This window comes from Schistocerca gregaria, chromosome X, assembly GCF_023897955.1.
Source record: "Schistocerca gregaria isolate iqSchGreg1 chromosome X, iqSchGreg1.2, whole genome shotgun sequence".
NCBI lineage: Eukaryota > Metazoa > Arthropoda > Insecta > Orthoptera > Acrididae > Schistocerca > Schistocerca gregaria.
In genome coordinates this window covers 555,356,039-555,369,529 of record NC_064931.1, presented here as the reverse complement: position 1 = coordinate 555,369,529, position 13,491 = coordinate 555,356,039, and the positions used below count along the sequence as shown (strand labels likewise).

The window sequence follows — 13,491 nt, the reverse complement described above, 5'->3', positions numbered from 1 at the left end:
TGTCTTCCAGCTTTAAGCACTCAAGTCTTCAAATCTTGTCCAGTGCAGTCCACAACAATTAGTCTTTCCTTCTCATCCTGTCCAATGTCTCCCCTGATAAGCAGTTCGGGGGGGGGGGGGGGGGGGGGGGAGACTTTTCCAAAATCTATCCATTTTCCTAGACCTCTCCAGTCCTTTTCCTTCATCCCCTCTTCCTTCTCCTTCAACCATTTTGCTAGAAGAAGGAACCACTGGCTCCAAAAGCTTGCCTATTTGTAACATTCTCTTATGTGCATGTTCTGCCACTGCTTGGTGAGTAGATTTTTTTCTATACACTTACATTACATGTAGACTGGCAATGGCAAGGAAAGCGTTTCTGAAGAAAAGAAATTTGTTAACATCAAATATAGATTTATGTATAAGGAAGTCGTTTCTGAAAGTATTTGTTTGGAGTGTAGCCATATATGGAAGTGAAACATGGACGATAACTAGTTTGGACAAGAAGAGAATAGAAGCTTTCGAAATGTGGTGCTACAGCAGAATGCTGAAGATTAGATGGGTAGATCACGTAACTAATGAAGAAGTATTGAATAGGATTTGGGAGAAGAGAAGTTTGTGGCACAACTTGAGTAGAAGAAGGGATCGGTTAGTAGGACATGTTTTGAGGCATCAAGGGATCACAAATTTAGCATTGAAGGGCAGCGTGGAGGGTAAAAATCGTAGAGGGAGACCAAGAGATGAATACACTAAGCAGATTCAGAAGGATGTAGGTTGCAGTAGGTACTGGGAGATGAAGAAGCTTGCACAGGAGTAGCATGGATAGCTGCATCAAACCAGTCTCAGGACTGAAGACAACAATAACAACAACAACAACATTATACTGTCAAAATTGATTGTTATCATTGTTATAAAAATATAAATTCAGTAATTTACATTACATTTCGTACAAAAATTAATTTGTATGATGATAATGTCAATAGTACTGTCCCCCTGACATTTAAAAATGTCTTTTGGTGTATAAAACATCTTTTATCATGTATTGCCAGATGACTTTCCACAAAAGAGAACATACTTCTAACTGATCTAATGCAGCCAATCACACTTTGCTTCATTAGATGCCACATTTTCTAAAGATTCACTTTATTTGTCTTTACAGTTGTTTTCTCAGCTGCTTTCTGCAGCCCAATACAGTTGAGCAGTACTGATAATATAAACTTTTAAAGACATTTTCCAACTTCAAGAGCAAGAAAGTGCTCTGATAAAAAAGTTTGGAGATTGAACAGGAATTAAACCTTGGTTGACAATTGCTAATCAAGCAGATCCACTTCCAAGGATCTGCAGTATTACAGTAATGATTATGTGAATTTTGATCTAATAACAGCAGCTATTCAATTTAATGTTCATATATTTTATATGCTGGGCTCAGCTTAGATCCTCCAGGAATGTACTACCAGACAGCTTTTCAGTCTTAGTATAATTTAGTTATGGTATTTGCAAATTCCATGGATCATAATTGAAACCTCTTGCTATGATGTGAAATGAGTCAGATTTGCAGTTTTAGTACAGTATTCCAGCGAACTGTATGGCAACATGCCTAACATACAAATGATTCTCATTAATACATTGTTTTACGTATAATGGCTTAGCCTTAACTATCTTCAATCTCTCTCTCTCTCTCTCTCTCTCTCTCTCTCTCTCTCTCTCTCTCCTGCTACACACACACACACACACACACACACACACACACACACCTTAATATTTTACATTCAGAAATTCTTTTGTGGAGTAGAAGGTCTTGTCAAGCAGGTAAGTCTTCATTTTGTGTTTGAAGTTATTATATTATTGAATGTTACTATTGTTTTGAAACTGTGTTTGATTGTTAACAACAAATTTCAGAAGGGATTGAATGTACTGCTGTTCTCAGTATGCCCAACTGTTTACAGAACTGTCCAGATGTTCTAGAGGGAAGAACACATTACCTCACTTACATTCAGCAAACATTTTCTTCCTCAGTGATCAGTTACCCCACAGTATGATGCCATAATGCATTAATGATAAATTAACTTCCAGACATTTTTGCTTCCAAACTCTGATATTAGCTGTAACACATTAAAGTTACAGAGCTTAAATGTTTAAGAATACCTGTAAATTGTGACTTCCAGTTCAGGTTCTTGTCAATATTAACACCTAAGAATTTAGAATAGTCTATTTCATTTATTAGTTTATGCTCATGCAGAATTTCTGAAAGTGGTGTCAAGCTTTATGTAGTACAGAATCACATATATTATGTTTTATCTAACTACAGTGATGGTCCATTTACAAAGAAACAATTGTTAATTTTCAAGAAATTTTGCCCTATTTGGTTTGATTATAGTACTTGCATCATAAGCGAAGAAAACTTTTTATGATGCTTGGATATATGATAGCAGATCACTTATATATATCAAGAACAAGAAAAGACTCAGTATTGATCCCTGTGTGGTCACCTCACAAAAGGTTTGATGTATAAATCTATTGATAGCATTGGTGGATGCCTACTTTGTTTCATTTTCATATCAGTAGTAATTTCTTTGCGAGATCAGGAATAATTTCTCTGCAGGTATAAGACTAAACTGTTGGCGGAAAGCAAACCTGTAATATATGAGATTCACTTTGCAAACTGTTTCTGTGAATGAGCTCTGGAACACATTTGCTTTTATTAGGACATTCTTTTGTTTAGGAATTTAATGTTGTCTTGGTAAATACAGACATCAAAAACAGTTTTGTATCACCTCAGTTCCGAGAGTTCTGGAAGCTGTACAGAAAATTGGAATAGAGATTGACATAAACATCATTTCCTACCTTTGTATTGCTCATGAAAACCACACATTGCATGTTGTGCCACCATACAGCGAGACCTTCACAGGTGGTGGTCCAGATTGCTGTACACACCAGTACCTCTAATACCCAGTAGCACGTCCTCTTGCATTGATGCATGCCTGTATTTGTCATGGCATACTGTCCAAAAGTTCATCAAGACACTGTTGGTCCAGATTGTCCCACTCCTGATTGTGCCACTCCTCAATGGTGATTGAGTGTAGATCCCTCAGAGTGGTTGGTGGATCATGTCATCCACAAACAGCCCTTTTCAATCTATCCCAAGCATGTTCAATAGGGTTCATGTCTTGAGAACATCCTGGCCACTCTTGTCAAGCAATGTCATTATCCTGAAGTAAATCATTCACAAGATGTGCATGATGGGGGCATGAATTATTGTGCATGCAGAAGAATGCCTCGCCAATATGCTGCCGATATGGGTGCACTATCGGTTGGAGGATGGCATTCACTTATTGTACAGCCTTTATGGTGCTTTCCATGACCACCAGCGGCATGTGTCAGCCCCACATAATGCCACCCCAAAACAGCAGGCAGGGAACCTGCACCTTGCTGCACTCACTGGTCAGTGTGTCTAAGATGTTCAGCCTGACCGGTTGCCTCCAAACACATCGCCGATGATTGTCTAGTTGAAAGCAAATGCGAGACTCATCAGTGAAGAGAATGTGATGCCAATTCTGAGTTGTCCATTTTGCATGTTTTTGGGCCCATCTGTACCACGCAGCATTGTGTCATGGTTGCAAAGATGGGCCTCGTCATGGATGTCAGGAGTGAAGTCGCACATTATGCTGCCTATTGCGGACAGTATCAGTCATAACATGATGTCCTGTGGTTGCACAAAAAGCATTATTCAACATGGTTGCATTGCTTTTAGGGTTCCTCTGGGCCATAATCAATAGGTAGCAGGCATCCACTGCAGTAGTAGCCCTCTGGCGGCCTGAGCAAGGCATGACGTCAACAGTTCCTGTCTCTCTGTATCTCTTCCATGTCCGAACAACATTGCTTTGGTTAACTCTGAGATGCCTGGGCAGTTCCCTTGTTGAGACCCCTTCTGGCACAAAGTAACAATGCAGACATAATGAAACTGTATTATTGACCATCTAGGCATGGTTGAACTACAGAAACACAAGCCATGTATCTCCTTCCTGGTGGAATGACTGGAGCTGGTAGGGTGTCGGACCCCCTCTGTCTAATAGGGGCTGTTCATGGATGGTTTTTTACATCTTTGCGTGGGTTTAGTGACGTTTCTGAACAGTCAAAGGGCCTGTGTCTGTGATACAGTATCCACAGTCAATGTCTATCTTCAGGAGTTCTGGGAACCAGGCTGATGCAAAACTTTTTTTGATGTGTGTATTTCAGGTGAGTTCTTTAATTGCTTAATATTATGTTATTCTGGCTCGTGTACTGCAGTTTTCTCCTTACAGTTTTGTGAAAGACGTTGTTCTTATTTGGAAGGATTTTTTTATTTTTCACTTATTTTATTTATTCAATATTGATGGCATTAGCTCAGATTCCACAAGAAGTAAGCAAGGGATTGACCAATACATTCAGTATTCTTGAAGACGAAGTTCTGGCATTTGTTTACAATGAAAACGAAAGAGGAATTTTTGTGCTAAGACTTGAATGTTATTTCTCCTAGATAAGAATCCTGCATATCATAATTGAACTAACTTGCTCAGTATAGTCTTGCTCTGGTGATAAATGGAGTGCATGCCTAAAAGGCCTATGCAATACCAGAAACATCCATCTCACATTCTATTTCGTCTTCATTTGTTCGAGCATCTTGTCAACTTTAGTGAACAAGAAGTTCAGTGTGCAACTCTCACACATCTCAGTATCTACATTCTCTCTCTTCTTTTATCAGTTACACAACTTTCTGGTTATTACACCATAATTTTTGTCACTGTTGGAACGTCATTTCATCTTATTATTCTGTATTTATACCTTTTTGTTTCACTGGTCTTTTTCTTGCTTCTTTATGAATCTTACTTGTCTCCTTATTAAGAGACACAGTTCATTCCTTTTTTTGTGCTCCTTGCATATTTTCTACATTGTGGCTCACAAGTTATTCAATATATCATTTTGTTTACTCTTGTGATGGATTGTCCACCCTCTCCTTTGTTTCAAGATTTAGCATAATTTCTTGTATTTTTGTAGGATAAACAAATGTGTAATCTCATACAAGAAAGGACATAAGGATGCATTATAATTTAATGATGAACACTGAATGCTTTAAATGAGCTACCAAGTAATATAATACACATTATTTTAGAACTGATTTTTCTTTGTATGTGCCTCGACAGCTAACATTTTCTCACCATAGCATTTCACACCTCCAACCTCTGTTCATAAATTGCTATGTTAACCTTCCTTCCAGAATTTCTGCCAGTCATACTGTGGCCAGTGTATGTATGAATTCAGTGAATTCAAGAAGTCACCTATGTGCAGAACACTGGCCATATCAGTTCCTAAGCCTGTGGGAAGCAGTTAGCCTAAAGAAAAATTTTATGTTATGTTCATCACTTGCAATTAGTCCTATATAATAAGTGAACATCCTCTCTGTCTGTCTGTCTCTCTCTCTCTCTCTCTCTCTCTCTCTCTCTCTCTCTCTCTCTCTCTCTCTCTCTCTCTCTCTCCCCCCTTCTCATGGACACACACACACACACACACACACACACACACATCTCGCCCTCTCATGCACACACACACACACACACACACACACACACACACACACACACACACACACACACACACACACACACACACTCTAAACGAACTTTAAGAAGAAAAGTAATTGTTGGATACTATTTGTAAAAGTGACATGTGAGAACAGCTGGACATTGTTTCAAAAATTGGATTTTTGTGGAAAATGACTACCTATTTGCTACTGTGTGCCATGAATTCACACACTGTAAAGTGGATGGTTACTGCCTTATGACAATATACAAATTTTGGGGCATGCAATGGTCCCACTCAATGTTTAGTTATTATGCCTCCTCCTGGTGTAGCTTCTTAACTTCTAATCACAAAAATCTTCAAAAATATTTAAATTCATGTCGACAGTAGTTTATACTTTTGGTATAGTTAAATCACCATGTTTTAAATATAACCTAGAAATCATCTTTCCTGGACAACTCCTTCTGTTCCTTGGAAACTTTCTATTTAAAAATTAGGTGCTAGGAAAAAAAATACTAGTTTTTAAGTGTATTTGGATGAGTAGGACTAAAACTAATGATTTCACCAAGTGTAATGCTATAGATGTATACATATTTTGTAAACTGACTCATTTCACATAATTTCAATAAAAGAATCATACAAATGATCTATGGAATGTGTAACTAACTAACTAGATAATTGTAGAAAGAACATCACTACCATGTGTGATCCATGGTCACATATGATAAAAATTCTGACATTGATACAAAAAATAGTTGCTTCAGTGCTGCTTGTGAAAATTTATGACCAGTAATGAAAGAGAAATACAAATCTTTGGCAATCACTTCTCTCATAACTGTAAACATGGAACATGTGTAACATTGAACTGTTGCAAAAGTACGATGATTTTTCCATTTCGTAATGATAAGAGTATGAAGTATCTCCAAAAAAATCTCTGTAGATTAGTTCCTTATGAACTGCTAATTTGAAAGGTCTGAGGATATACAATATGTCAACATAAGTTTAATCAATGTTATGAAAATCTTACAACTGAATGCTTCAGTGTTAATGACCTATTTGCTCAATTTGTTAACAGATATGCACCTTAATTCTCATCCTCCATCACCACTCGAACCTCCTACTCCAACTGATCACAATGAAGACTCCACAGTGAGGAAGCTTCAAGCATTTTTTAACCAAAGTGAAAACAGTCGCCATGAAGTTAGTATTCGTCTGAATCTGGAGGGCATACAACTTCGTCTCTTCAGTGATATGGATGAAGTAAGAATGGAACATTCGTTACAGTTCTTGTTCAAATACTTCTTCTGTCAGTATTCAGCATAAACTTTTCCCAAGTGCTAGATACACATTTTCTCATTAATAACAAACCTATTAAGTTGTTTTCAGGCAAGAAAAGGTCTAATAATTTGAAAATTATCCTTTTTAGTGTTTAATAACAAAACAATTCTGTGAATAATTCCTAGTAACATACTCCATAACCATATTTTAATGGGAATGTATTACATTGTTACTGATAATCAGAGAAGAGCTGCTAAGTATTATGTTCATATATGAATGCATTTTATGTGCTTAATTTAATTGGTGGCAAAGGGATGGACTAGGCCACTCCCACTCCCAACCCCTTGCCAGAGGAACTACTTTTCTGTGGTAGACCACGGTGCAAGGACTGCCCAAACCATCCACCCAGCACCACCTGCTCCAGTTTTGTCACAGGCTTAGACTACCCCGTGAAAGCAGACTTCTCATATACCAACTCTGTTGCAAACCCTGAACAGCTTGTTATGTTGGTATGACTACCAACCATCTCGTCAGCAGGATGTATGGTCACCAGCAAAATAGTGAAAAGAACTAAGTAGACCACCTGGTGGCATACCCCAACAAAGGTGACCACCCAGTGACATAACATGCAGCTGAGCATGCCATCCTAAATTAAAATGGCTGTTTTACAGCCTGGGCCAACTGGATGCTTATCTTTGCAACACATCCTCTGCTTCTGTAATCATCCTGGTCTCAGTCTCTGGTAACACGCTGGCCCCACATCATCCATTGAACAGTTTCCCCTTCCTCTGTCCAGTCACCACGTCCGAATTCACATCCAAGCAATAGAAAATCATTCAGTATTTCTACCATATTAAGACTATCACAAACATGCCACATTTTATGGTTTATCCATAAAATTTACAAAAATTGGAGCCTTTTATTGTTTTATGGATGGATGATGTCATTTTATGACTTTGTGGACAAAAATCTGAAATATTAACATTCAGTAATCACCCACTTCCATACAATCAATTGTTTGCATGGGTCAAAGGCAAGTCTACGATATTCAATAACTCACTCTTTGATATGATTGGTATTTTTAACTGTCATCATTTGAATTGAATTTAAAGTAGGAAAACAGCTCCTCTGTGTCGACATGCCCTGCTCTGCAAATTCTTTGTTCCACTGCATTTGTTTGTTGTGATTTAACCCATATTCTTTAACCTCATGTGGAATAATTACATTCATTCTATACGTGTGTGTGTGTGTTTACGATGTGCATATTCTTTATTCATGAAGTTCACTTCATGTTCATTTAATGGTTTAAGACTGTGTGCTTTGACATGTTCCAATGAAGTGTTTAACTGCCTTCAGTAATTATGTTATAATTTTATGTGACATTCAGTGATCCAAGTTCCTTTTGATGTTTCAGTACATTTGGTCTCAGACATTTTCATACGCTATATTCCTACTGTAGGATTCATGAATAAATCCAACAAGAAACTGTACTTCCATATATTTAAAGAATCCTATTCTGTTGATATTCTGTGCATACTAAAATCAAGAAAGGGAGAAAAATTTACCTGTTTCATGGTATGTGGGAGTGATATTAATATTCCACATGGTGGAAGAAAAAATTTAAGTAATCATGTGAAGTGTGGTAAACATGTAAGTTATGTTAAATCAAAGGAAGATAACAAGAAAATCAAAACCTTTTCTGCCAAGTCTGGAAAATTTGACAGTGATGTAATCAGGGCCAAGTCTCTGTTTACTTCCTTTTTGGTGGAACACAATGCACTCTTAAGTGCAGCTGATCATGCACGTGCTTTATTTAAGAACACATTTCCTACATCAGAATTTGCAAAGAAAAGTAGCCGTGGTTGCACAAAAATGACATACATTGTAAATAAAAAGGCAGAAAATGCATCATCCAAAGTTGTTAAGTGCCTTCAGAATGGACCATCTGCTTTGGCAATGGATGGAATCAATGTTGCAAATGCCAAGCTGTATCCTTTTGTTGTTACATTCTGTGATATTCCACAGGAAATAGTAGAGAGCACTGTGCTATCAGTACCAGCATTACACAGGGACTAAACAGGGTGAAACATAGGTAACCTGATGTTATCACAGCTGAATTCGCATAAAATACTAACTGAAAACTGTGTGGCTTTCTGCTCCGACAATGCTCCTGTTATGATAAGACACAAGAATGGTGTTTCATCAGTGCTGTAGGAAGTTCAACCAGGTACTGCCTTCATAGGTTGCATTTGACAGCTGATTAACCTAGCAGTGAAAAAAGTGCTAGAAGATTACCACTTAAAGTGAATGGGATCGTTGTTGATATATTTTATTTCTTAAAGAAGAGTGTCAAAAGAAAAGAATGCCTTCAGAAATTTCAGAACTTGCACAATAAGGAGCCAAAAAAAATCTGATGCATGTATGTACTAGGTGGTTATCTTCAGGCAGGTATTTGGATAGACTGCTGGACCAATGGGATCTGCTTCTTCTTTTCTTCAAGGAGGATGTAACATTATGTACCCAAAACATTTCCATGAGCTCAACATCTTTCAGAATACCTAGAGTTGCACAAAGTGGATCCAAAGAGTATCAGAAGAAAATGTTCCTGTCCTCAAACTTCAACAAGGCCTTTTGCACTTTCCTTCATGTGCCTTTTCCTGTATTTGACAAATTGAATGTTGCACTTCAGATTTCTTCCTCACAAATTCACTTTTTATTAGAAGCAGTTGTTTACCAAGTTTGTTAAGCCCAAATTGGTCAAAAGCTCATCGTCACTTGAAGTTGAGTACAGCTAGATTCAAAATGAGAGAAGTGATGATGGGTTTGTTATTGGCATTCAGACTTTGAACTTAGTTGATGATCTGAAGGATACAGATAAGTCTCTTTTATTTTTATCAGGGAGAAACTACTTTTGCACTGCCTGAGACAACATCATCAACAAGTTCCAACTCAAGGATGATGTGTTATGCATGCACAAGCTGCTAGGTGAGAGAAATTTGAAGATGAACAATTTTCTTCTAATAATTTTCCTTGGAAGAAGGAGAATGAAAGTACAGATGAGGTGGTGAATGAGCTGCAGGTGCAGTTCACTGCTTTTCAAGTAGATGACACTTTGGTTGCAAATCAAGATCCTGCAAGTGATTCCAGTTGGGCAAAAATATCAAGAATTTGTGGAGCCTACTTCTTAAGTATAATGGAATTTCTAGAGTAATGCTCTCTATTCTCACCACACCCAATAGCAATGCAGAATGTGAATATGTTTTCAGCCTTGTGAAGAAAAATAGAACAGAGTTAGATCATCAATGTCCCATTAATCTCTGGGGTCTATTTCTATTTTGAAGACCAAGTGTTTTGGTCCCTGTTGTGACAACACATTTTCTCAAGACTTTTTGCAAGAAGCTAAAAAGGCCACAGCTATGACTTTATGAAGTCAAACTTGCATGTGATTTGCAGTGTGTATTATATTATTTCTAGTCTGTGTTACATTAAACAAGTTTTATTGTTTGAAGCTGTTTTCAATTATTGCATATCTGCTTAATTTATGAAGGAAATCTTGTTGTGTAGCTCCAAGTCAATATTCACCTGCTGCTGTTTAACATGGATTTCTTCTTGACTGTTATGTTCATCTACAAATGGTTGGCATGTGATGTATGTAGATGTGATTTCATTGACGTATACTATTTAAAGCATGAAGTATTGTATTTTGCAGCCCAGAAGTATTATTATTCCCATCAAGCTGGGGTATGCTGAAAAGCATTAGATTTTTTGTTTTGTGTGGGTTTTACTGATAGCCCTTTTCAAAAGTTGGCACGTATGCTATCAAGGGCTTGTTTGAAGTCTACATAGAGGTTATGAGGCTCAATATTATACTCATATGCCTTTTCATCTATTTACCTCAGCCAAATATCTGATCTGCTGTTGACTTGTCAGGCTGTAATCTACACTGATATTCACCCAGAATCTCTTCTGCATATGAAACTAGTCTGTTGTAGATAACACCAAGAAGAATCTGATAGGCTGCATTCAGCAGGGCATTTCCTCAATAATTTGAATAACAAAGCCTTGTTTCCTTCTTATGTATTGGTTGGATTACACCCAAGGTCTACTCTTCTGGGATTATTTCCTGATTCCACATCAGCTTCATAAGTTTGTGGATTCACTTTTGTAGACCACTTCCTCAATTTTTCAACCATTCTGCAGTTATTCCATCATATTCTGGTGCATTGTAGTTTCTTAAACAGTGCACTATATTCTGTACTTCCTAAAAGTGGCTGCTCACTTCTGTCAGGATTGCCCTCCAGAATTCCTATGAAGTATTCTTTCCATGTGTTCAGAACATCTTGTTTATGTGTCAGCAAATTTCACTCTTTATCCTTCTTGCCGCCCCCCGCCTCCTCCACAAGAACCATGGACCTTGCCTTGGTGGGGAGGCTGTGCAACTGCAACCACAATGGAGGGATGGAGGGGTATCTGTTGAGAGGCCAGACAAACGTGTGGTTCCTGAAGTGGGCAGCAGCCTTTTCAGTAGTTGCAGGGTCAACAGTCTGGATGATTGACTGAGATGGTCTTCTAACACTAACCAAAATGGCCTTGTTGTGTTGGTTCTGTGAACAGCTGAAAGCAAGGGAAAACTACAGCCATAATTTTTCCTGAGGGAATGCAGCTTTACTGTATGATTAAATGATGATGGTGTCCTCTTGGGTAAATTATTCTGGAGGTAAAATAGTCCCCCATCTGGATCTCTGGGCAGGGACTACTCAGGAGGACTTCGTTATCAGGAGAAAGAGAACTGGTGTTCTATGGATCACAGTGTGTAATGTCAGATCATCCCATAATCGGGCAGGTAGGTTAGATAATTTAAAAAGGAAAATGGATAGGTTAAAGTTAGATATAGTGGGAATTATTGAAGTTCGGTGGCAGAAGGGACAAAACTTCTGATCAGGTGAATACAGGACTATAAATACAAAATCAAATAGGGGTAAAGCAGGAGTAGTTATAATAATGAATAAAAAATATAGGAGTGAGGGTAAGCTACTACAAACAGCATAGTGAACATATTATTGTGGCCAAGATAGACATGAAGCCCACACTTACCACTGTAGTACAAGTTTATATGCCAACTAGTTCTGTAGATGATGAAGAAATTGATGAAATGTGTGATGAGATAAAAGAAATTATTCAGGTAGTGAAGGGAGACGAAAATTTAATAGTCATGGGTGATTGGAATTCGAGAGTAGGAAAAGGGAGAGAAGGAAAAGTAGTAGGTGAAAATGGAATGGGGGCAAGGAATGAAAGAGGAAGCTGCCTGGTAGAATTTTACACAGAGCATAACTTAATCATAGCTAACACTTGGTTAAAGAATCATGAAAGAAGGTTGTATACATGGAAGAGGCCTGCAGATACTGGAAGATTTCAGATAGATTATATAATAGTAAGACAGAGATTTAGGAACCAGGTTTTAAATTGTAAGACATTTCAAGGGGCGGATGTGGACTCCGACCACAATCTGTTCATTTTGAACTGCAGATTAAAACTGATTAAACTGCAAAAAAGTGGGAATTTAAGGAGATGGAACCTGGATAAACTGACAGAACCAGAGGTTGTAGAGAGTTTCAGGGAGAGCAAAAGGGAACAATAGACAGGAATGGGGGAAAGAAATACAGTAGAAAAAGAAAGTGTAGCTTTGAGGAATGAAGTAGTGAAGGCAGCAGAGGATCAAGTAGGTAAAAAGATGAGGGCTAGTAGAAATCCTTGGGTAACAGAAGAAATATTGAATTTCATTGATTAAAGGAGAAAACATAAAATTGCAGTAAATGAAGCAGGCAAAAAGGAATACAAATGTCTCAAAAATGAAATCAACAGGAAGTGCAAAATGGCTAAGCAGGGATGGCTAGAAGACAAATGTAATGATGTAGAGGCATATATCACTAGGCGTAAGATAGATACTGTGTACAGGAAAATTAAAGAGACCATTGGAGAAAAGAGAACCCCTTGTAAGAATATCAAGAGCTCAGATGGAAACCCAGTTCTAAGCAAAGAAAGGAAAGCAGAAAGGTGGAAGGAGTATATAGAGGGTCTATACAAGGGCAGTGTACTTGAGGACAATATTATGGAAATGGAAGAGGATGTAGATGAAGATGAAATGGGAGATATGATACTGCATGAAGAGTTTGACAGAGCACTGAAAGGTCTAAGTTGAAACAAGGCCCAAAGAGTAGACAACATTCCATTAGAACAACTGATAGCCTTGTGAGAGCCAACCCTGACAAAACTCTACTATCTAGTGAGCAAGACGTATGAGACAAGCAAAATACCCTCATACATCAAGAAGAATATAATAATTCCAATCCCAAAGAAAGCTGGTGTTGACAAATGTGAAAATTACTGAACTATCACTTTAATAAGCCATGGCTGCAAAATACTAACATGAATTCTTTACAGAAAAATGGAAAAACTAATAGAAGCTGACCTTGGGGAAGATCAGTTTGGATTCCATAGAAATGTTGGAACACGTGAGGCAGTACTGACCCTATGAGTTATCTTAGAAGATCAATTAAGGAAAGGCAAACCTATGTTTCTAGCATTTGTAGACTTAGAGAAAGCTTATGACAATGTTGTCTGGAATACTCTCTATCAAATTCTGAAGTTGGCAGGGGTAAAATACATGGAGCAAAAGACTAT

At 37.8% G+C, this 13,491-nt stretch overlaps 1 protein-coding gene across 3 annotated transcripts in view; it reads left to right on the top strand.

The window, feature by feature from the left end:
• LOC126297832 (intermembrane lipid transfer protein VPS13A-like) overlaps positions 1-13,491 on the top strand; it is a 759,301-nt gene that overhangs the window by 293,175 nt on the left and 452,635 nt on the right. For all 3 annotated transcript variants that reach the window (XM_049989081.1, XM_049989080.1, XM_049989079.1), the window contains exon 26: positions 6,608-6,792. In XM_049989081.1, the coding sequence (XP_049845038.1) occupies positions 6,608-6,792 (185 nt within the window). The remainder of the gene's footprint in view (positions 1-6,607; positions 6,793-13,491) is intronic.